Source organism: Populus euphratica, unplaced genomic scaffold (assembly GCF_000495115.2).
Source record: "Populus euphratica unplaced genomic scaffold, PopEup_1.0 scaffold2.1, whole genome shotgun sequence".
In the NCBI taxonomy this organism is placed as follows: Eukaryota; Viridiplantae; Streptophyta; class Magnoliopsida; order Malpighiales; family Salicaceae; genus Populus; species Populus euphratica.
The window spans coordinates 6292034-6315260 of NW_011499846.1; the positions used below are offsets into that span (position 1 = coordinate 6292034).

Below are 23227 nucleotides of genomic sequence, written 5' to 3' on the forward strand. Positions count from 1 at the left end.
CATCCGGGATAGCTTGGGGGCCTGGATTAAGAGTTTTCAATTTTGACGTTTATTCTTCTTCCATTTATAGTAGCAGTCAATTTTGACGTTAATTTTCTCAAGTACTGATCACTAGCTATAAGTTGAAGACATATGCTCGAATTATAAGTAAAATGCACATGCATCTAATTAAATTAAGAAAAACAAATTTTAATTAGTTTGCAATTACCATAAAGCTTCTTATTGCCGCCCTTGAAAGGTCAACCAGTTGAAATGCTTGTCCAAGTTCTAATACAAAAAAAAATAAAAATGGCAACTTAACCTTTATCAACAAGTTGTAACGTGTATAAAGTCAGACCTGCCTTATATGAATATATTATTTCTACCAGTTGCTAAATCATGCATCCATTATATAAAAAATGTTACAGAGTCAGAGCAGACAAATGTAGCCGGCAAGACAGGTGCATGAAGCGAGACCTTAAAACCCTCCTCCCACTTGAAAACAGATGATGAGTGTTTTAATTAGTTGAAGAGTTCCTCCAACCACATTTGTGATAAGCCCACATGCTCTTAATTGGGAGAATATGGTCTGAGCCAATTAACCAAGGTCTTCTAATTAGTCAACTCCAAACTTTCCCTTTCATGATTGCTCTTGATAATGCCATGGCACTTACTGTACCCAACCCCCCCACTCATGCAAAGGGAGGCGTCCATCCTGAGCCTGGCCGAATTTAAATTGCCCAGTTACAGAAGAAGACCTTTCTGGTCAAACTTTGTCGTGTTTCTGGGCCTTCTATGTAATGCTCCGACCTCAGCTCCTGATTAAACGAACTTTAAGCAGATGACTGGACTGCGCACTGTGTAGAGTGAAACCGATTAGCCTGCATGACTGGGAAGTGCTGCTCTTGATCCTTATATAAGAGGTCATGTTGGGGTGCAAAATTCTGTTGGCCTTCAATGAAATCTTTAGCAAGAAAGTTCGAGAATAGATATGATTTCAGCTGGCAGGCCAAAATGGGAATGATAGCATATCCTCAAATTCTATAACCCTTGTCAACACTGAAAAGAGCATGGAGAAATATTACAATAATTGACATATTCATAAAGCATATATGGACACTTCATTGCAATAGCACCCCCTTCCACAGTCCAGTAAGTTGCTCGGGTGTTCCTGGGTCATTCCTACAAGTTTCTTGGGCTACCAACAACTAGCTGCAGTAGATGAGGGAGTCCAAAGAAAGATCAACATGGATCAATTATTGAAGACACAACTAGAATTAGCTAGGCACAAAATGCAACAAATTGCAGACAAAGGAAAAACAAAACAGAAAGGGAATTTGAGGTGGAAGATTTGGTATACCCTAAACTACAACCTCATAGACAAACCAATATGGCATTAAAAGAAGAGCATTAAGTTGAATCTCGGGTTCTATGGGCCATACAAAATAGTGCAAATGATTGGATGGTAGCATACAAGTTACAACTACCTAAAGGCTCCACTATCCACCTTGTGTTCCATGTGTCTTTGTTCAAGAAGAAGGTGAGAAGAGAAGATGTTGTAGTTTCGTCACTATTGCCGAGAGTAGATGGGTATGGAAGAGTTGAAGTTAGTCTAGTAGTCATTTTAGACAGGAAGATTGGAGAAAGACAATCGAGCTGTGATCATGGGACCAATCTGTTCAAAGAGGATGCCATGTGGGGAGATGTGGAGGAACTCACTAATCAATTCCCTGAATCTTGCATTGATTCTTGAGGACAAGAATCTTATAGGGAGTGGACTATTGTTACAGGTCTTGGAATTAGTTGACAGAGGAGGATTGGAGCAAGCTTAGCAAGAATAAAACAGTTGCAGCGGTTGCACTGGTCACCGAAAGCAGCAATTGAGCAATGGAAAAGAAGTTGGTCAGCAGTTAGCAATTTAGTTGGTAGTTAGTTAATAGTCACTTACAATCAGTTGTTAGTTAGGAAAAGAAGAATGACTTGAATAAATAAAGACTATTTCTTCTTTTCTCATTTCTTCCTTTTCTTTCTTTTAAAAACTCACACTGCTTGTTAAGAACTTAACAGGCGGGCGGTGATGACGATTGTCGTTGGAAAGCGGGAGCGGTGACAGATCCGCGATGGTGTGGACGCCGGTGTCTTGGGCTTTGGTCAAACCAGGAAAACACAAGGCACAAGCCGTTGTTTATTCTTCTTTTTTAAATTTCTTGTTCTTTCTTGTACCCTCATTCCCTAGTTGCTTGGAGAAAAAGGTTTCCTCGATTAACCTTTCACTCATTATTCTTTATTTCTTGTTTCATTTTCTTCACTTATGATTTAAAAATATATATATATATATATAAATACAAAAAGGATTAAAAACAAAAAATACAAAAAACAGTGACCGTTATAGAAGACGCATTTTTTGAGATTTTAATTTTTTTTTTTTTTGAAAATACATGAGAAGGGTCAGGCAAGCGTTTCATCATGCAGGCCAGAATAGATCATGCATGAACAGAATTGATAAAAGCACGTGTACAAGTACTGTTCAACACATTTTACATGTTATTGTCAACTACAAAATTCCTATGACCACTGTTATGGAGAGATTGAAACTAACTTTTGTAGTCGGACTATTTTTACCCACGAATAAACCGAGCTAAATCACTTTCTTTTCCTCTTTTTTTGGGGGCAAAAATTAGGAATGATCCAAGAAAAAACTTTAAATTAAAGATTTGCCCCAACAATGTCAGAACCGACTCAGCTAAAAGTATATTCACTTATGCACGCTTTTTTGTACCCCGCCCATGAAAAACAAATCCTCCAATGCCACACTTTTTTTTAACAAAAAAAAAAAAAAAAAACCTATATGTCAAAAGCTAAACTAACGGGGCCTTGTATTTGAGCTACGAAGCGTCACACCATGTAAAAATTTTGTATATCCAATTAAACTAAGCTTGCCATCCGAGTTTCTGATCCAATCTTTGATGAATGTGTAGGCTGAAGGGCCCACGTTCAATTCCTGCAGAGAAGACAGATTTAAAATGATATTCAAATAGCGATGTGTAGGTAGCACAAATCAAACGGCAGCAGTCGTATACATACCCTTGCCAATTCTTCAACTGAGATGACCCGGTTACCCTCCTGTTCAAAATGCTCAAAAGCAGCGGAGGCAATCTGCTCCCACCCCTCGAGAGCCTCTAGCTGATAGGTGCTGATCGCAGCTGCACAAAATTCTTCAAAGTACATCTTCCTATAAGCAAGGGATTCCATCTGAAAAAAAGAGGGACAATCAGAAAAGGATAACCATCAACTCTGAAGGGTTAAAAATCAAAACTATTCATAATCTTCAGAGAGAATGAAAAGAGAAGCCATTGCGTTTTAAGTGGATCGACAATCATAATTGGTGCAAGTAAACATCCAAATGCCAAAATAAAAAAGGCAGTGTATTTTTTGAGATTCAAATGCAAGAACTTCTTTCATGCAGAAAGAAAACTCATATTCAAATGCAAGAACTTCTTTCATGCAGAGAGAATGAAAAGAAAAGGTTTATATCTCTTTAAATTGCACTCAATATAATTCTTAAAATGCAGAGACAGTGACAGATGGTTATCATATTTCAAGCAGAGAACTAAATAAGAGTACCGCATTGAGAATTTCAGGAGCCCTCGACTCTCTCATGGCATCAGTTGCATTGCGTACTAAAGCCTGCAAGAAATTGTGTTTCTTTTATAGAAAAATTATAATCCCATAGTCCTGTATACTACTGAAATTGAATGAAATGGAAAGAGCAGTAACCATTCTGAAATTATCAAGTGAAACACTTCCATCGCCATTTGGTTCCAACAAACTAAATTGAGCTCGGAGATAGACAAGCTCATCCTCCGTCAATGCTTTTGAGAGAGCCTGCATAAGAAAGGAACCCAAAGAAATGTCAGCTGATATGCAATAGACAATTATCAATCCAACACTCTTAACCATTTCACATTTAAGCTTCAGCATAGTTGAAATATTCAGCCACGTTGATGATTATGCTTTTTGCATCAGAAAAAGCAGTAGTCAGTGAATAGGTTAGAAATAGAGCCAGACCTACAGTGAATAGGTTAGAAATAGAGCCAGACAGAGCTTCACTTATACCTAACAAATCATGGCTACTTTTACTTGAAGCAGCCCAGTCTCAAGATGCTTTGGACAATGAAAGCTGCTTTTAATTTATCTTTTAACAATATAGTGCCGAATTTAGTTTCAAATTCTGTTTTTTAAAAGAAAAAAGAAAGCCATGTTCTAAATAGTTTAGATACAAATAAGGATGTTTCAATCAAATATAAGATTAGGAATCCGCCACGTTGATGATTATATAAGGATTTTTGGTAATTAGATACAGAAATAAAATTTAAAAACTGCACCTCAAAAAAAAACATAAAAAATTTAGAGAGAGAGAGAACATCAAACTAGGGGCTGATGAATGTTTGAAGGTTCTCTGCAAATGGAATTCTTTAGGTAATGCAAAGTTTTAGTACTTAAGGAGTATAGTTAACGCTAAATGGTGAGCCTATTTGCACTTGGAACATATTTCCTCTCTTCATTACCAATTATGTTTCCCTCGATAATAAACTTGAGCTTTGAATCTACATGGTGAATAATGTTTTCACTATCAGGATTAAGATACAATACAAAATTCTTAAAGGAAGGCACACACATGCATGTGCTCTTGTTAACAAGGGAGGGTGTACCTTTAGCGCTGCACGTTTAAAAGGTGTAGCATGTAGGTATGCCTTGACTAGCTTGTAGATAAATATGTCTAAATTTATAGGTCGGCTATCATCCCTCAACCATGGGTGAGCTGCAATTACCAAGGTTTTCATTAGCTAAAAGAAATTAAGAAATAAGAAGTGTCAGTTGTAAATTTCTCAAGATCATCAAATTGTCAATGAGAAAATAAGATGCAACATGCAATATAGGTATAGACTAAATTGCATACGCATGTCAAACATCCAACTATTGCAAGTGATGTAAAATTTCCAAAATATTTAAGTCACTTCCACCTCAACCACCTTTAAGCAATATGGACACAACCAAATAGCTCCTGGAATAGTCCTTTTTGTTTAACTTTACAAGTGAGGATTGCTTCCAAAGGGGACCATTTAACATCCATCATCAATTAAAAAATACAATCCAGGATCCTTCTGATCTAACATACTGCAACTCATCCACTTTGGTTCTCCCATATACACTTTCGCATCACAGGAAAGAATGCCATAACCTTGTAGAAAGACTTGCAAAACCATCTAGGTATATCCATTGTTTTGTCAATGTTATGGGCATTTGTTATAATAAAATAATACAGGAATTACAAACTTACTTAGAGCTTGGACAGCAGTCATTCTTTTCCTGTAGTCCTTGTTCAGAAGTCTCTTCACAAAATCCTTGGCCTCTGGAGTGACAGAAGGCCAGGGTACATCTTCAAAGTTGGGATCAGATCTCAGCACTGCACGAAAAATCCCTGATTCAGTCCGTGCCCAGAAAGGCCGGCTTCCACATAACAAGATATAGGTAATAACGCCAATGCTCCATATATCTGCTTCAAGACTGTAACATCTATGCAAGACTTCAGGTGCAACATAGTATGCACTTCCAACGATATCATTTAACCTTTCATCTGCAAATATCACACAGAATAAATCATTAAAAACTCTCCAATATCAACTAATAAGTAAGAAAGTTAAAAATATTATAAAAGCCATATAGTTTAAACTAGAAAATCATGTGCACAAATAACATAGAAATCAAAAAATTGGAAGGCATACTCATGCTCTTATATTATCAAGGCTACCAGCCTGCATCAATTTAGCTTAATAATGTAATTAGCACAATCAAATCTAAACTATTGTCACAACACTTGTTGCATCAGTCAATAATGCATATAGATGTCTAGTTAACAGGCAAGGAACAAGTAAAGATAGCAATGGCAGAGAAAATAACCAGAGTAATCAGGCAAAAACTAAATCTCATCTCTGATTTAGGGACCCAACCCATTCAGTTAAATAAAACTAAATCAATCTACTTGTGGCATGGTGGAGGCAAGGATAGTATTTTCTGTGAGTTGACCAAAAAACATAGGAAGCTCTGCTTATTACCTGGCCTGATAAAGTCAGAGAGGCCAAAATCAATGAGCTTCATATCAGCATCTTCGCTGCCCGAAGTGAAGAGGAAATTCTGTAACAAAAGAGGCTCAGTTATGAGCAAGCATGGAATGAAAATTCCCCATAAACACTGTCAGCCCCCACCACCAATGACACCACCTTGTGATGATAAAACTTAATGCTAAAATGTTTACATGAAACAACAAAACATCAAGTTTATGAGGAAAAACACCTCTGGTTTTAAATCACGGTGTACGACGCCTTGAAGGTGACAAAATGCAACCACACACAAGATTTGCACAATTATAGCTTTTGCATCTTCCTCTGTGTATCTTCCTCCTCTGCAGCAGAGGAAAATGTTATGTTTATATCAGTACATAACACTTCAACCATGCAAGAACCATTCAATAGAACATACAATTTCGATCGGTTCTGCTCAGGGTAGGTGGATGATAATTTCACACCCAACATCCATCATGGTTATAATCCAAGGCCAAGGCAAGTAGTCAAAAAAAAAAAAATTATAGTCAATCACCCGTGCAAAGACTATTGCATTACCTTGCCAAAATTCTGTCTAGAAGCTCCCCTCCCTCACACAATCTGATAAGCAAACAGTAATCCACCAAACATCAGAGATAAAAGTTCAAAATTGCACAACACAAACAAAAGTCAAGACTTCTACCCAAGCAAAACATTCCAAAAAGTGCCATTTACAAATCCTGCAGGAGAGAAGCTAAAGAAAAAGACACAAAGTTGACAAAGCTCAATTATATTTCATGCATAACTTAGAACAGAAAGTAAGAAAAGACATACTCCATCACTATGTACACGTTATTGGCATCCTCACATGCATCATAAAATTTGACCAGATGCCTATGTCCCGATAGACCTTTCAGTATTTTTACCTCCCTACGAACATCTTCGATTGATATAGCGGTTGTCATCTGCCAAACAAGTCTTGTGAAAATTTAGATATTACACAATCCATAATGCAATTAATCCTAATTAAGAGAAGAATTCAGAATTTCATAAATCTGATCACTGCACATAAAAGAAATGAGTAATAACTGAAGCTATCAAGGAAAACAACCAAGGATCGGATTTAGAAATACAGGTTTAAGAGGAAAACTTTGATCATCAGCATATACAGACACATTTGATGAAGGAAAGGCCACAGAATGTCTGTCATACACTGGCACGAGCAATTGGCATTGCCCAGGGGGGTAGATTGCCTTGGGTGTTCACATGCACCCATGAGCACGCATTCAAGAACATGTGTGTTATTATGAATATGTACAGTGTCAAGTGAATGACAAGTTAGCAATTGAACCTCTTTTAAGATTCCAGTAAGGAAAGGGCTCAGGGGGGTTATAAAACAGTGTTTAAAAGAAGAATGTAAAGAAAAGCAGGACCAATAAAATGAGTTGCCAATGTAAATGAAATACAGCAAGAAATTCATTTCAAGGCGCAGTGTGCAATTAAAGAGGGTTGAATGATCACTTTGCACGAAAAGAAAGTAATTACAGGTTTAACTACCGACCATGTAAACAAATTCAAGATGCAACAGAAGATTAGAAAGGACCTTGAAATAGAACATTTATAATTCTGAGTGTGTTTGTGCATACTCGCATCTGTAAATGTCTTCAATACAAAATGACAGATTAAGATAAAACAGTGTTTAAAAGAAGAATGTAAATGTAAGAAAAGCAGGACCAATAAAATGAGTTTCCAATGTAAATGAAATACAGCAAGAAATTCATTTCAAGGCGCAGTGTGCAATTAAAGAGGGTTGAATGATCACTTTGCACGAAAAGAAAGTAATTACAGGTTTAACTACCGACCATGTAAACAAATTCAAGATGCAACAGAAGATTAGAAAGGACCTTGAAATAGAACATTTATAATTCTGAGTGTGTTTGTGCATACTCGCATCTGTAAATGTCTTCAATACAAAATGACAGATTAAGAAAACTATTACAAGTACATATTTGATAGTCCAAAAGTAGGATGCCTAAGACCTATGAAGCATGATACATTATACATTTCCATGAAGGTATTAAAGATATCTGAATTCTTTCCATGAATATCTGTATTGGATAGTTTTCACAAAAACAACACATTTCCAATGAGATTCAGTTTTAGCTAGTGAACCATTGATCTGGTTAATAGAACTCGTGTCATGAAACTAATTCCACTCACATATTGTCTGCATTTTCACAGAAGAATCGAAGAATTTGAGAGTTAGTTATTCTCTAATGCATGGCAATATAAACAAGATCACGCCATATCAAGTCCTATTTATCTTTCCAGGTCATCCTCACTGGAGTTTGATCTTTGATGACACAATTAAAGCTGAGAATGCTGTTTGTAAGTGAACTACCCTTTCTTTTATGCTTTCAGTATTTGAATGCTTATGTGCTGCAATAATACAAGTGAACTCAATAAGTATCATCAAATTTGCAAACTCTGGCAGGGAAATATTCTCATTACTGTTTCTCTCTTCAGAAACAAAAGGCTAGGCAAAGACATGAATCACCATAAGGACTAAGTAAGTTTGTGTTGCCATACTGTCACCGCTCATAAGCTCATACAATGCTTTCATATCAGTATCAGATGCTGATAACCACATCCATGTGTGTCATCCTCATCAATATACAATTAACATCCTTAAAAGTACATAAATTTAGAGACAGATAACATCAAATTAAAACTCAGACTGATCTTTATCCCTTTTCTTAAGCTCTAAATGATACACAATTACCTTAGGTGCTTAGTTATTTTGTAGAATTTTTTTACCACTATGGATATTCCCTAAACAAGGAAAGCTCGAGCATCAAACATTTTTTCAATGCCAACTTCCAGGTCTGCAAATGGAAAAAAAATCAGCATGACCACAATCAGATTTCATTTATTGAACTGCATATCCTTACTCAAATATATTGTCCATTCACCCTACACTCTTCATTAAAACCCGTGTAATATATCCTCTTTGATCTTCCAAATAATGCTTATGAAGTAGTTTCTTCTCCTAGTGCCTTCAGTTACATTTCAGTTTCTGACACAAACTGTTCCAAGCAGATACATAGAATCATTATCGGATAGTGACTAACACGCCTATGTCCCTTCCATTCTTCCCAAAATATTCACATCCATATTTTCAGTCACGAAACAAGCTAAGTTTGACTTAAGTAATCCATACAGCCTTTCAAAATTCTTGCAACACATGGCAGGAATACATTGCTGATAACCATACCTCAAAATTCTCATTGTATTTTCCACTTCCACGTTAACAAGTATTCAAACCCCTAAAAAAACGAATATTGTTCCATTCAAGTAGGCAGCACAGCCAAACCTAGCCCGAGAGTTGCGGCATCTTGCCAGTATCTTGAATAACTGACAAAAATTAGCCCTAACGCATCAACAAGTTAAGCACAACGTCTATTAATCTAATTACAAAAACAAACCCCTCGTTAATCAAATTGAAAAAATAGGAATATATATTAATCTAATTACAAAAACAAACCCCTCGTTAATCAAATGGAAAAAATAGAAATGAGAGCAATGAATTAGTACCTTAGCTTTAGATATAATCTTGACAGCAACAGTCTGATCTTTAAGTTCACCTTTCTTAACCGTAGCAGAGCAAGTATGACCAAAATGCCCTCTCCCTATTTCCTTCCCTAGCTCGTACCTAGCTCCAAAATTCTTGCTATATCCAAAACTCTTATCCAGTGACTGCTGTTGCTGTTGCTGCTGCTCCGCCTCCACTCCACCATGCTCGGGAATCGGTCCCTCCTTCGGTTTCCCTCCACCACCAAGCCTCTTAACCAACGACGCCGCTATATGCTTCGCCGGAGACGGCGGAGGAAACGGCCTCCTAAAAAATCTCCTCGGCGTCGACGCCCTCGCCGGGGACGGCGACACTCCACCGGGAAGCGGACTTGCGGCCACACCATGTGGATACGTACTCGGCCAGGGGCTCGGATGCGTAGAGGAGGACCTCGCCGGAGTGTTTTTCACCGAGAGCACGCCGTTACGCGAGGTGGATGAAGGTAACGACGTTGGTTGGTTGTGATCGGTGGAGGAAGCAACGATTGTGAAGGTTGTTGCGTCATTTTCGTTAGCTGGACTGGTTTTACCGTAACACTGCCCCATCAAAAGAAATCTTACAGTCTCAGTTAAAGTCCACGCATCGGACGGTTAGTGAAATATTTCTCCTCCGGATCTGATCTGATCATCACCGGAGAGAAAATAAAGAGAGGGAGAGAGAGGGAGGGGGGCAGGGAGAGATCTGAGTTAAGAAAACGATAAAAGAAGAGAATGAAAAGAGAGTTTTAAGTCAGAGAGAGAGAGAGGAAGAAAGACAAAGGGTTAGTTAGTTTTTGCAAGAAACAATAGAAAATGACAAAATAACACATGTACATATGTTATTTTATAAAGTGTTTTTTATTTAAAATAATTATTTTTTTATTTTAAATATTAATACATTAAAATAAAACGAGTAAAAACTATATTAATTTAAAAACTTTATAAAAATATAAATGTTTAAGAAAATCCAGTGCGCCGTAGATAGCACGCTAGTGAAGCAACAGTAGAAGCAGAAGAAGCGAAGAAAGGAAACTATCCGAAGGAATTAAATAAATTCTCGCTTAAAAATGCAAAAAGTTAAGGATTAATACTCTGCCGTTGGATTTGTAGAATCAACTCTATTATACTCATAGAGAGAAACGAGTAGAGTTTTTCTCTGTTTTTTTTTTTTTTTTTTGGAGCTTGGTTGATAATGTTATAAATATTATTTTTTTTAAATGTTTAATTTGAAAATATATTAAAATAATATTTTTTTATTTTATAAAAATTTATTTTTATTATTAGAATATTAAAATATCTAAAAATTTAAAATTTAAAATAAAAACTTTATTATTAGAATATTAAAATATCTAAAAATAAAAAAAAATCAAAAATACAGTTTAATCACACTTGGAATCAAACCCTTGCTTTCAAATAGAGAGAATATTAGAAGTTGGATAAAGTAATGTACTTCGAACCAGTACTCATCACTTTTTTATATCTTTGTGAACCAGTTGTCTGTCTCTCGCTCCCTGACTGTCAATTTCTTCCTCTCTTTTTAACCAGATTAGAGTCCAAATCTACTCATCTTGATTTTGAGCTTATTCTTCAGATACGGAGAAAACGTGTTTTCTGTCTAATTAGCCGTTTAACCGGCTTTGCCTTCAAACTTTTCCACCGGAGACGTACAGATAAACTTACCATATTAATTCATAATAAACTGCATCTGTTACTGTAGTAAATTCAACAAGCGTTTAGAGTTTTGTTAAAATTACACACGCGGAAGGATGCTGAAGAGTGAAGACTAATCCTGAGATTTTGTAAATTTGTTATTTCACAAGTTTTTCCCCTCAACGAGCTCCGGTGGTCTTCTTTTCCTCCCATATAATCTGTCCATTTTTTGTCTCTTGCTACTTTTTTATTTATTTTTTTACGTTATTTCTATTTTTTAAATTAAAAAGGAATTTTATGGATAAATGAGAATTTTTATTATTCAGTGATTTCAGAACTACGTATGAAACCGTGCTGTCATTAATTACAAACTCTTTCTTTTTTCAGGCTCAGAAAATATCTCCTCGTGACTTACAAATATGCCTATTCAATGAAACGTGGCTCTGTTTTGTAGGTTACGAGCGAGCGTGTTTGAAGTGTGGTAGTGGGTATTATTTAAAGTGTTTTTTATTTAGTAATATATTAAAATAATATTTTTTTTATTTTTTAAATTATTTTAACAATAATATATCAAAATAATTTAAAAATATTAATTAATTTTCTGAAAAATATTTTAAAAATACAAGAATAAACAATATAATCTGAGCCGAGAAATGTTGACAGCTAAACCTGGCCCGAAGGTTCCAAATAAACGAGAATTCGCCACTTCGGTGATGCTCACATGCGGGGTTGGTATGAGGTGGCATGATATTAGCAGTTGAAAACTGAAATAAAATCTCCATAAGTCTTTGAGAGGTTAGGTAATTTTAATCAAAAGAGAAGGTGTGTTTTGATCTGATGGTATCGGTTGAGTTTTTGTTTTTTTTTTTTTGTTGATTATTAGAATTCAAATTTCCAGAGTTATTATTTAAATGAATAAAAATAAAAAATACCAACTTACATGAGACGCTGTGGCCTCAGATACAAAGCATTGTGACTGAAACATTATATTTATATTTCCTGCTCTTCTGTACAATACAGAATGGCCTAGCTGATGGGTACGATTATCTTTTCAAAAAGATTTATAATATACACTTATATTTAGCACAATAAACTCTATCACCTATTAAAATCAGATATGGTTTTTCTTTATGTTTTCAATTTTTTGGAACCATAAAATAACATTACTAGCCTTGGAAGCCAAAAAAATATTATTCTTATAAAGAGGGCTTTTTTATCCTTTTATGTTTTGAGCATATTACAAAGACATTCTTGCTCTTAATGTACATACATTGTGTGTTGTGTGTGTGTGAAATAAGGTTGTGTGAAAGGGCGTTGTCATCTTTTCATTATGTTTTTTTATATAATATAAAATTGCACTTGGTGGGTAATTTAACAAATATTAAAACTAATAAAAAATATATTAGTTGCGAGGAAGCCCTTGACACCTTTTTAGCAACGCATGAGGGCCACGCGGTAACCATATGCTAGCTTTCATGATGAAGTTTTAATTGTCTCAACAGTTCCTCCACATTGCAGCAACTCGTGTGCCCATCCTGTCTCGGGTTTTGCTCTAGTGGGTTTATATATATATATATATTTGAATATGACAATTGAATTTTAAAAAAAAAATTAATTATTATTTTTTTACTTTAATTTTTATTTTTTTATATTAAAATATTTATAAAATTATTATTTTTAATTTCATTAGTTGTTTTATGTGTTAAATATAATATTTATTCTTCTTACTATTTATTTTATATGAGATAGTTTTTAAAATTAAATTTGTTTTGTAATTTCATCATTTTATATTTTGTATTTTATCGTGTTTAATCTATATTCTTTTATTTTAAAAAAATTTGATAATATTTTTCATTTGATAATTTTTTCTGGTTATAACCTTAATTATAAAACTAATTGAGAATTAAATTTTTTATTGAATTTAGATTTAAAAATTAATAAATTACAAATTTAAAGAATCAACTTATATTTAGGAGATTCATTAGGGTTTAATTGGTTTTTTTTAATCTTATATTTTTTTTATTTTTTAACATTTATTTAATTTTAGATTGGGTTATGTATTTTTTATTTTTAGGCTTTTATTTGATTTTTTATTAATTTTAAAAATGATTTTGATCATCTTACTTTTCAATATCGAGTTATTTGGTAATTAAATTTTATAATTTTATTTAATTTATTTGTATTTAAATTACCTTGATTGTGCAAAAAAATCTATCTTTATTAAGTTTTTAATTGTTTATTTATTTTTATTATATTTTTTTATTTATGTAGTTAAATTCATAAAACTTATTAAATCAAGTAAAAACAATGATTCGAATCTTGATTCTTTGAAAAAAATAATAAACATACTAGTATCATATTAGCATTTTTATATTTAAAAAGCTAATCATGTAAAAAATTATCTTTGTGTTTAAAAATTTAGCAAAATTTAATTAAGTGTTTGAGAGCATGATTATCAACACTTACAGGCTGAAATGTACAACATCATCATGATTTCTTGGTCCAGTCATCATTAATTTCTGAACTAAAAGTTCTATGCCATTGGTGCTCGAATTAATTGCTTCGTGTAATTTAATTCATCCACGTGATCCGTTGTTTACTAACAGTTTCCGTTACTAGCGTAGGCGAACACGTGAGTTCACGTGTTCCACTCTTCAACTCCTCTCTCAACAGCAGTAATTATAAAATAAAAAAATACTCTAAAACCATAGTTCAAAATACCAACTTTTTTCATCACTTTGGTTCCGAGTTAATTCGTGGCTATTTTTATCATGCTCTAAAACCGTAGCCGTTACTTTTGAATTATTAATCTAGACTCAACAGACAATATGAATCATGAATAAAATACCAACTTTTGTTTTAAAACTTTTCTTAATAATAAGAACCTTAACTAATCAAATTGTTTGAGCAAATTGAATCTATCACTCGGGTAACAAATTTAATTGATTAATTTTGTATAGGCAGGTCTAGACTTGATAATTTATTTTGTTGCATCAATATTTTTTAATTTATTTAATTATATATATATAATTTTTGAATTTTTTATTTCAAAAACACATGGTAAATTTATATATATATATATTAAAAAATAATATTCAACCCACATGATATAGGTTAAATAGTAACAACTAAAAAGAGTGGCGATCTGGGTAATCCAAGCAGCCAAACTTAAAAGAGTGGCGATGTGGGTAATCCAAGCAGCCAAACTTGATGTAAAAAAGTTCTATTTAACAAAAAAATTCGATAATTATGGTTTTTTTAATTCATCTTAAGAAAAAAAATCAGGCTCGAGATATTTTTTTTATTTGATTTTATTTTGGATCATTTAAAAAGTGTTTTGAGTTGAGAAATATAAGATACCTTTTAGAATAAGATTGATATATTAAATAATTAATTAATCTTTTAGTTCAAATAATTTAATTTATTTTCTGTTATCTATATATTTAGCGACTTGATATGCAAAGCCTAGAGGGTTGGTAAGTAATAGCAGATGATGTTAAACCAGTGATTGATTATTGATACTTGCAAAAGTTTTTTAGGACGTGGGGACTTTTCAATGATAAAATCAATAATTTTATTAAAAAAATACAATAATATCATAGAAGATATTCTAAAAATACATAGACGGTTGAAAATGAAAAAATTAAAAACTTTTATTTTTTAAAGGTTTTATGATATATTTATAACTTACATGTTTTGTCATTTTATGAAAAGAAAGGACTGGAATGTAATTTTATGTATTATATTAATATAAAATATTGAGAAACCTGTGTAGAATTTGAGAAAAACATCATGATAAATGTTGAATTTAAATAAGATATCCAAGTTTATTAGAGATAAAAATAGATTCAGGTGCGTATCCTCGATCAAAATATATTAAACGTAAGTAAATCATTATTTTAGAAATGATCGGAGCAAACTTGCCCCAACTGGAAATGTTTCCAACTGTCTTTTTGGTCATGTTGAGCGTTCCTCCTCGACTTCAATCCATCATCAAATACATTAGACGTACGTGCATAAACTTTAAATCTTAGTAACGATGAGTGGTTATTATTCAACCGCTATAAATATATAGAGATTGATACATAATTAGGTAGGAAGAGTTCCCAATCCAGTTTGGAGCCCGTGAACCATTGTTCCTGTCTCTCTTTCTTTTCGTCAGCAAGGAATCACACTCTTCTCTAGTAACTTAGCCAACTCCCCACCCTGAATACATGAGCTCATCATTAGCAAGAATCATGAACACGAAATGTATCCAATTAATCCAAGAAATCAGATCGTTGAGCCGTGATGATCCAGTAGCGACAAGTCGATTAATGCTCATTATAGAACCCTTAATTTGGCATACCATATGAAATTAATGGAGCTAACTGTACGCCAACACATGCTGACAAACCCTACGTACGATGTTGAGCCATGTAACTCGAGAGTTGAAACTTTCATGTAATTAGTTCCATCAGTAATTTATTCAACTACTGGAAAGCAAACAGATCGTCGTCATTTAACTTGTAAAAGTGAAAGACGAGGTGTGCTGATGCTGATAATGATGCAGCATGCATAGATTATCCCGGCGGAGTCGTCACAAGGTAACATCGAAGTGGCAGTAAAAAATGGCCATACGTATGTTTTTAGTCTTTATCAAGTCGGTGATGAGTGCATGCAGTGTACTTAAGATTTCCAGAAGCTGAGCAGCCTCCGATTGTCTAAAGTCTTTGCAACTGGCACGTGGACTAATGAATATCCCATTTTGCCGTCGTTCATGGTATATATATCATAATTGTTTTTTTAGATTAACTTAGGTGTTCGGGTCAGTTTATGCGCACCATGATTAATTTTACGGGCCCTGAAGTTAACGACTATATAAGCCTCCGGTGGCCATCATATGAGCAACCAAGAACTCGAACCTGAGACCACAGAAGAAGCAAACCCCTTGATCCCAAATCCTTACCACTTTACCACCACCTAAATAATTATATATCATAATCTTAATTTCGACACTCAATGTTAAGATTATTAAATAACAAGGAAAACGTCATTAGAGAACCCAAGACCATGTAACACCAAACAATTATTTATTTTATTTTATTTCTGTTTTTATCTTCTCTAATAGAAAATTAAAAAAAAAGGTCATTTTTTAAAATTTCAGAATGTTTTTCTAACCTAGAAAACTGGAAACTAGCTTAGGTTATTGTTTTCTATTTGGAGAAAAATTAATAACAAAATAAAAATCATGTTCAAATTAAACTTATTTTCTATAACATTCTTAAAATTTTAAGATACACAAATATTTTCTTATCTTTAATACGAGAGAAATCTTCCGTCTAATTAAATTAAACGAGATACAAGAATAAACATAGAAAAATAATATTTTCCGCTTTTAGAGTATATTAACAATAAAGTTTTATATCCATGAATAATCTTAATTAAGATACAGTAAGTCTTTAATGACTATTATAGTCATTCCACAATTGACATGCCAACCAAATTCATTTGATTGTTGTTGAAACATATCAGAAAATCTTGAAGGATATCATCATCATCAAATTAATAGCTATCATTACTAGACGAATTCAAATTAGAATGCAAAGATAAATGTTGAATAAAATAAACTTCAATAAATCTCGGGTGCTTTTACTTACAGAACCCAGAAAATGCCATACACGTACACTAACAAGAAGTTCAAATCCAAACTATTCATATACTGTTATAAAAACAAGTCCTGCTTGTGAGTGGCATCAGTGCAGCTAAGATAATAATTTTTATATTTTAAGATGAACAAGTGATAGCCCGCAATGATCCAAAGAACAAAATCTCCCTTATCTACATGCCATAATCATAATCCACCAGAAATGTTAGACGCCAAGAAAAAAAAATTAAACATATAATCCGAGCAAGGTACTTTGAAGGTTATTATCAGGTAAACAATCCCTCCCTCTCTCCCTCCTCCCATCACTCTCTGAGAATGAAGGTGAACAATCATTAGGATTCCGCTCTACGAAAATCCCACCAGCCAGCACCATCTTTTTCTTGCATATTTTGTCTCGCTAGATTTATTTTGTTCCTTTTTTTTTTTTTGGTGTCACCTTCATGTTGGCTAAAAAAATCTTCTTGGTGATATTTATTTGATTTCAAAATTAAATAAGAGTAACGTTGGAAAGTACTATTAATTATATTTCGAGCGTACCTAAGACGAAGGGAATACATAATTCGAAATCTAGAATGCGTCCTCGAAAAGTATCAGCTATCGTGCAGCCCACAAAACAAAAGATGAACTGCTGTTGTTTTGGACCTTTTGGAGTTTGCTGGTCATGGGCTTGATGGACATTTGGGATAGACTGTTTCTACTAGCAGGATGATCTGGAGCAGTGGTTACACTGGATCCAGGCTAGTTTGCCCAACTTGGTCCAAGGATTTACTTCTTCTTCTTCTTCTTTCCTTTTTAATCTTTTTTTTATTGTGGGGGCATCATGATGACTGTCAAATCCGGGAAGATCGGTAGGGCAGAATTCTTTGGAAGTCTAAGCCAAAAATGATCTACCCAGAAAATCATGATTGCGCAAAGAATTAAAATATCATTACTCATAAGGCAAATCACCTCGGCGTTCTTATCCAAATCTTCCATTTGCCTATCATATTTTTTTTGGTTTAAGCATGTTATTCACCCGTGTTTTGCAAAATATACACCATGTAATCTATATTTGTTTTACATAGAGAGATAAAATATAAACCTGACAAAATATTTTACTCTATTAAATATATTGGAATATCTCGAATGAATTAAAAATAAAATAAAAATCACCATGTACTAACTATAAAACCTTAATAAATCTATCAAAGATCTTATATAAGGATTAATTATATAATAAAAAATATTTGATTAATCTATTCATTCTAACTAAGGTATGTATTGTTTTTTTGTTTTGAAATAAAACGTGTTAGTTATATTTATAGATTGCTCAAACCTAATGTTTTTAATTTTAATTTTAAATTAAAAGGAGTTTCACCTATATAAACATGTAATTGATAATTCAAATATTTGATAATATTCAAAGATGTAATTGATAATTCAAATATTTGATAATCAATATTCAAAGAATAGAAGCCAAGAAACTATCATTTCATTTTAGATTGGGTTTTCAAAATAAATAATAATAGATAACACCGTAAACAAAAACACAAAATCAACATAATAAGAAACATGAATGTATATTTATCAATTCTATTACTTTATAGTCAATATCTAAATATAAAAATTGTTTAATAGGTCATCCAATCTTGAGTTCAGTTCTCAAATAAAAAATAAAAAATAAATTATACAACATGAAAACAAACAATTTAACATACAAAATGGAATAGGAATTTTTATCACAACTCAATCATCACAATGAATAAACACACGGCAAACTTTAAGATTTTCTAATGAGTAAAAGAATATATCAGGGAATTCAGTAACTATAAATAATCAAGAAATTATTTCAATTATTTAATTAAGGAGATAATCAAGCATATAATTTATAATTTATTTTATTTTATTTCTTTACATATCTTATTATAAGGCTATGTAAACTATACATGAGTTGAATGTAACACATATCAAACTATCGAATAACATCATATTGTGTTCTAAATTTCTTCTTAGTTGAAGACCCAAAATACCTTATAATAAATTAAAAAAAAAACTTTGTAATTTTGGTTTCATAGATTAAAGTAAGGTGGGTTTATGTAGTAGTTTCTCCATGAGAAAAGCTTGCATTTCTCAGCAATTTAAATTTCTCAGTCTACAAGGCTGATCTCTCTAACTTGATTCGTAAATTAACTGAGCGTCATAGGCCTGTATTTTGAACATGTATTTAAGCCCACTCGGAAATAAATTAACTGAGCGTCAGCAATTATCTTTTAATTTTCTAGTTTTTGCACCTTTTCAGCTGTAGTTTTAGTTACTTATAAAAGAAATCTAGCTATAGTTTTTCAATTGGAGTCCGGTTGCTATACTGGAATAATTTCCAAAATGTTTTATTCGCGCAACTATCTTAACGGAAGGAAAAAATTAAATAATAATTTGACCTGTAGCATGCACGTAAGACACCCAAATGTGCCAACGCCATTGTCTACTTGTAGTAATTGAAAATCCAACAAATCCACTTCGCTAATCGTTGAAACTTGAAATCAATTATTTTTCATCAATTATCTTAAGGTTTAATCAATGGGAGGAATCGACCCTTGATCATAGACATAGAAATACCACCATCTCTGGAAAGAGTCAAAGTCTTCTTTAAATTTCAGTGGAAAGTTGGGAAATCAACTCCCATTAGCTGCCTTAATTTTTGATTTCTAATGTCTTGAGACTCAAACATGGGTCCGTTAAGATGCTTATTCTGGGTTGGTGGTTTAGTTAAGCCGTTACATAAGAGATTAAGTTACATGAATGTGGGGCTTTGCGGATTTTTTGAGTAGCTTAAAAGGAATTCAGAGATGGCAAAAATCATATTTATGTGCACCAGACCCCTTCGCCTTCGGCGTTTCCTTTATGGCTTTTGCATGAATGGCAAATAACATGGCCTGTGATGCTTTGAGAGCAAGCCAAAACAGGAAGCTTTAGATGGTAAAAAGAGTTGGTGGGGTGTTGGGATCAGCCATAACCACCCATCATCATAATTACTCAATCATATTTTGAAGATGCTGAAATACTGTTTATTGCAGCACCTACCATGCTATATATGTCTCGAAAGGGCAAATACTAAAGGCCTCGTATATCTACCACGTTTTGTTTAGTTCACGCTGGCACTGAATTTATTAATTGCTCTGGTAATGGAAGTTAGATCGATGATCTGTTTCATGTCATTATTCAATAGTAGCATTTGCTGGGAAATTTATTTAAGAAATGGTTAGTGTGTGTTTTAAATTTCAAATTAAAAGTAGGATTTACTCATTCTTAGGGTTAGAAATAAGTCATTTCAGAGAGGTTCCTTGGTTCATTAAATGAGTAACAATAAAACAACTTTTCAATGACAAATAATTAATAATTAACAACACCACAAAATTCTCAGATTGTTTATATTTTAAGAACTTCAAAAAATAAATGCACTAAACTAATTTTGTTTAAATATATTTTTTATGCATGATTAATACGCATACTTGGCTTGTAATGTTTCAACTTTTTATACAAGTTTATACATATTTGTTTAATATGTATACTATCTTTGTTTGATTACAAGATTATCATGTTCTTATATATATATATATATATGGTCACTTGGTTACTTATCTAATATATCTTGGACAGCAACATTTGATTTCTTGCAGTTCACGTAATTTGTCTGTAAATTAACAAGTAATTACAGGAAATTGACACTTCAGCCAAAAATAGGAGAAATCCTCGGAGATTGACGTGATGGTATTCTTTTTCTTTGTTATGCAAAACGCCCAAGCCCAAAAACAGAAAGTTACGATCTGATTAGTTTATGTGATATAATTAGTCTACCAATACAAAAAAGAGAAGGTCAGTATACTAGGGAGAGTTTTAAGCCTATGAACATCTCACCACTTTTATTAAATTAAATTAAATCCATATTCTCCATTGTCAGATCAAATGAAAATCATTGACGTGTAAACATAAGCTAGCTAGAAAAATAAATCCCACCACTCATCCATTTGGAGACCCTCATAGGGAAATTCGGACCCAGCAGGCAAGCAAAAAACAAAAGGAAAAATGTTCTTAAATATAAAATCAAATACATGCATATAGAGATAAGGACGTGGTTTATCTAGCTATATGCATTATAGGTGGGTTATTACAAACAGACAAAGTGCACAAAAAGAACAATTTATACAAACAAATTCTCTCAGTGTTGAGGCTTGCGTTATAATTGAATCCATGCATGGTCTCTCCAACATTACTTCGTCAACAGCGCAACAAACAAGTGGTACAATTGTCTTATGCAGGATGCCCGCATCGTCTTACTTGGAACATTATGTTTTTGATTAGGAAGACATTTTGAAACATTTTAAAAGACCAAAATTAGAGTAGTGGCTTAAACTAATAGCAGTGATTCCACCAAAAAAACCCCAAGGAAAACAGGCCAAGCATGCAATAGGGGGATTGCCCGGTAGACGCCATCGTCGTTGCCAAGTTCTCTCTACCTGACAACTACTGGAACTATGTATTAACATCGTAATATAATTTGGCCGGAATTGCAGTTATTCATGATTCGAATTACATTTGATTTTTTTTTTCATACTTACAGGCAGAGTTGAGCTATGTATTCTTGGACGTCAATCGATGTTTTCTCGTGACTTATACTGTCATGACCGAACTGTAGCTGTAGCGGGCAACACCTTTACGACACATCAAGAAGGAGTCGTATTTTGGGACCATGTAGAACCGGCGGTAGATCAACATCGAGCACTTGTGATTTTAGTAATGCAAGACAGATATTTTTAGTAATGAAAGACAGCTGCATTTGCGTGACGATACATTCACAAGTCACACCTTCTCTTGGACCGTATGTTTCTTAGTATTATCAAGTAAGAGTACCAATATACGTATCTATCAAGGTAATTAATAAGATTCCCCGAGTATAATTACACTTTTATAATTAGCAGAAACAATACACCTTTTTTTTTCATGTTCAAGGCGAGTCAAACTCGATTCTTAATTAGTCACTAGGAGTAGGTTTTTGATTTTGATTTTCTTTTTTCAGGTGGGGGTGGGCAAGTTAGAGAGGAATATATGTTATAAGAAAATAATTCATACAAATTGAATAATTGGTGTAGAGGATACGTTTTTTCATGCTTACTATCATTTATTATCTTTAGAACTTATAACTTCTAATTAATGTTTTGCCAAATTAATTTTGAGAAATTTGATATGATTTGAGGTTTGTAAAGTGATGAAAAACTTCACATGATAATTGGGTTTCATGGTTGTGTCATGAGGTGGTGACTAATAGGTTTTTGTCCTTAGTTCGAGTGGTTCAAAATAAACCCTTTGTGGGTAAAGGAGACACTCCAATACTTAATTAAATACACACGCACAGGAGGAGAAAATAATATGCAATAAGAGAAAGTATAATGAAAAGTATATGAATTGTGTATTTGTATATTATGTATTTTTTTCTATAAACTTGTATGATTTGTTGTATGGTTGATGGCAGTTCTTGGAATTATTATGAGGTTATTAATGCTCATGTATGAAATGATTTCCCTGGCTGATATGGTGACCAAAATATTTATATGTAGTGGTCACGTCTGCTTATCTTGTATGTTGTAGTTGCAGGTATTTCGGATGTTCGTGGAGAATGAAGTTATATAATTGGTGAAGGCTGTAAGGCTTGCTATGCTTGGTAAAGAAGATGATTGCCAGAGATAGGAAACAATCTTTGACATAGAAAAGTGGTGCTCGCTCTGCTTAAAAACAAAGAATTTGTATACTGCGTAGTCTTGGAAACTAAAAAAAGCTTAGAGATGTGTGCCGATACATGGATAACCTCCACTGGAAATTAAGCAAGAAAATGAAGAAAAAGAAAGTGAGGGAAGGGGAGAAAAGAGAGAGAAACTCCAGCCGTTTCCCCCAAAAGGCTAGAGTTGAAGCTTAAATGACTGGAGTTTCCGGCCACCCCAGACGGCGTAGCAAAGTTTTTTTTATTTTTTTGAATTTTTATGTACCACCATAAAGCAAAAATGATATCCCCGATATTCCGTGTCGCCCTTGCTTTGCATAAGGATTGATGGTGAGCTACAGCCCAGTTATAATCATAATTTAAATATTTACTTTTTGCTTCCAGGAATCATTTAGGAAGAGGAGAGAAAAAAACAGGGTGCTGATTATAACTCGAGGAATGCAATTATGTATCTAGTAAGATGACAAAAGTGAAAGGGTTGTGGATAAT

General features: G+C 33.4%; 1 protein-coding gene across 1 annotated transcript; it reads right to left on the reverse strand.

Moving 5' to 3' along the window:
• Positions 1-2662: 2662 nt before the first annotated feature.
• Positions 2663-10468, reverse strand: LOC105135673 (CDPK-related kinase 3-like). The gene is made up of 11 exons (XM_011040671.1): positions 9675-10468; positions 6915-7045; positions 6660-6701; positions 6334-6442; positions 6096-6174; positions 5321-5617; positions 4692-4801; positions 3757-3864; positions 3604-3666; positions 3064-3231; positions 2663-2980 (listed from the first exon to the last, which is right to left on the reverse strand). The coding sequence occupies exons 1-11, from the start codon at positions 10254-10256 to the stop codon at positions 2843-2845; spliced, it is 1827 nt and encodes a 608-aa protein (XP_011038973.1). The 5' UTR covers positions 10257-10468; the 3' UTR covers positions 2663-2842.
• Between the last annotated feature and the right edge of the window lie 12759 nt (positions 10469-23227).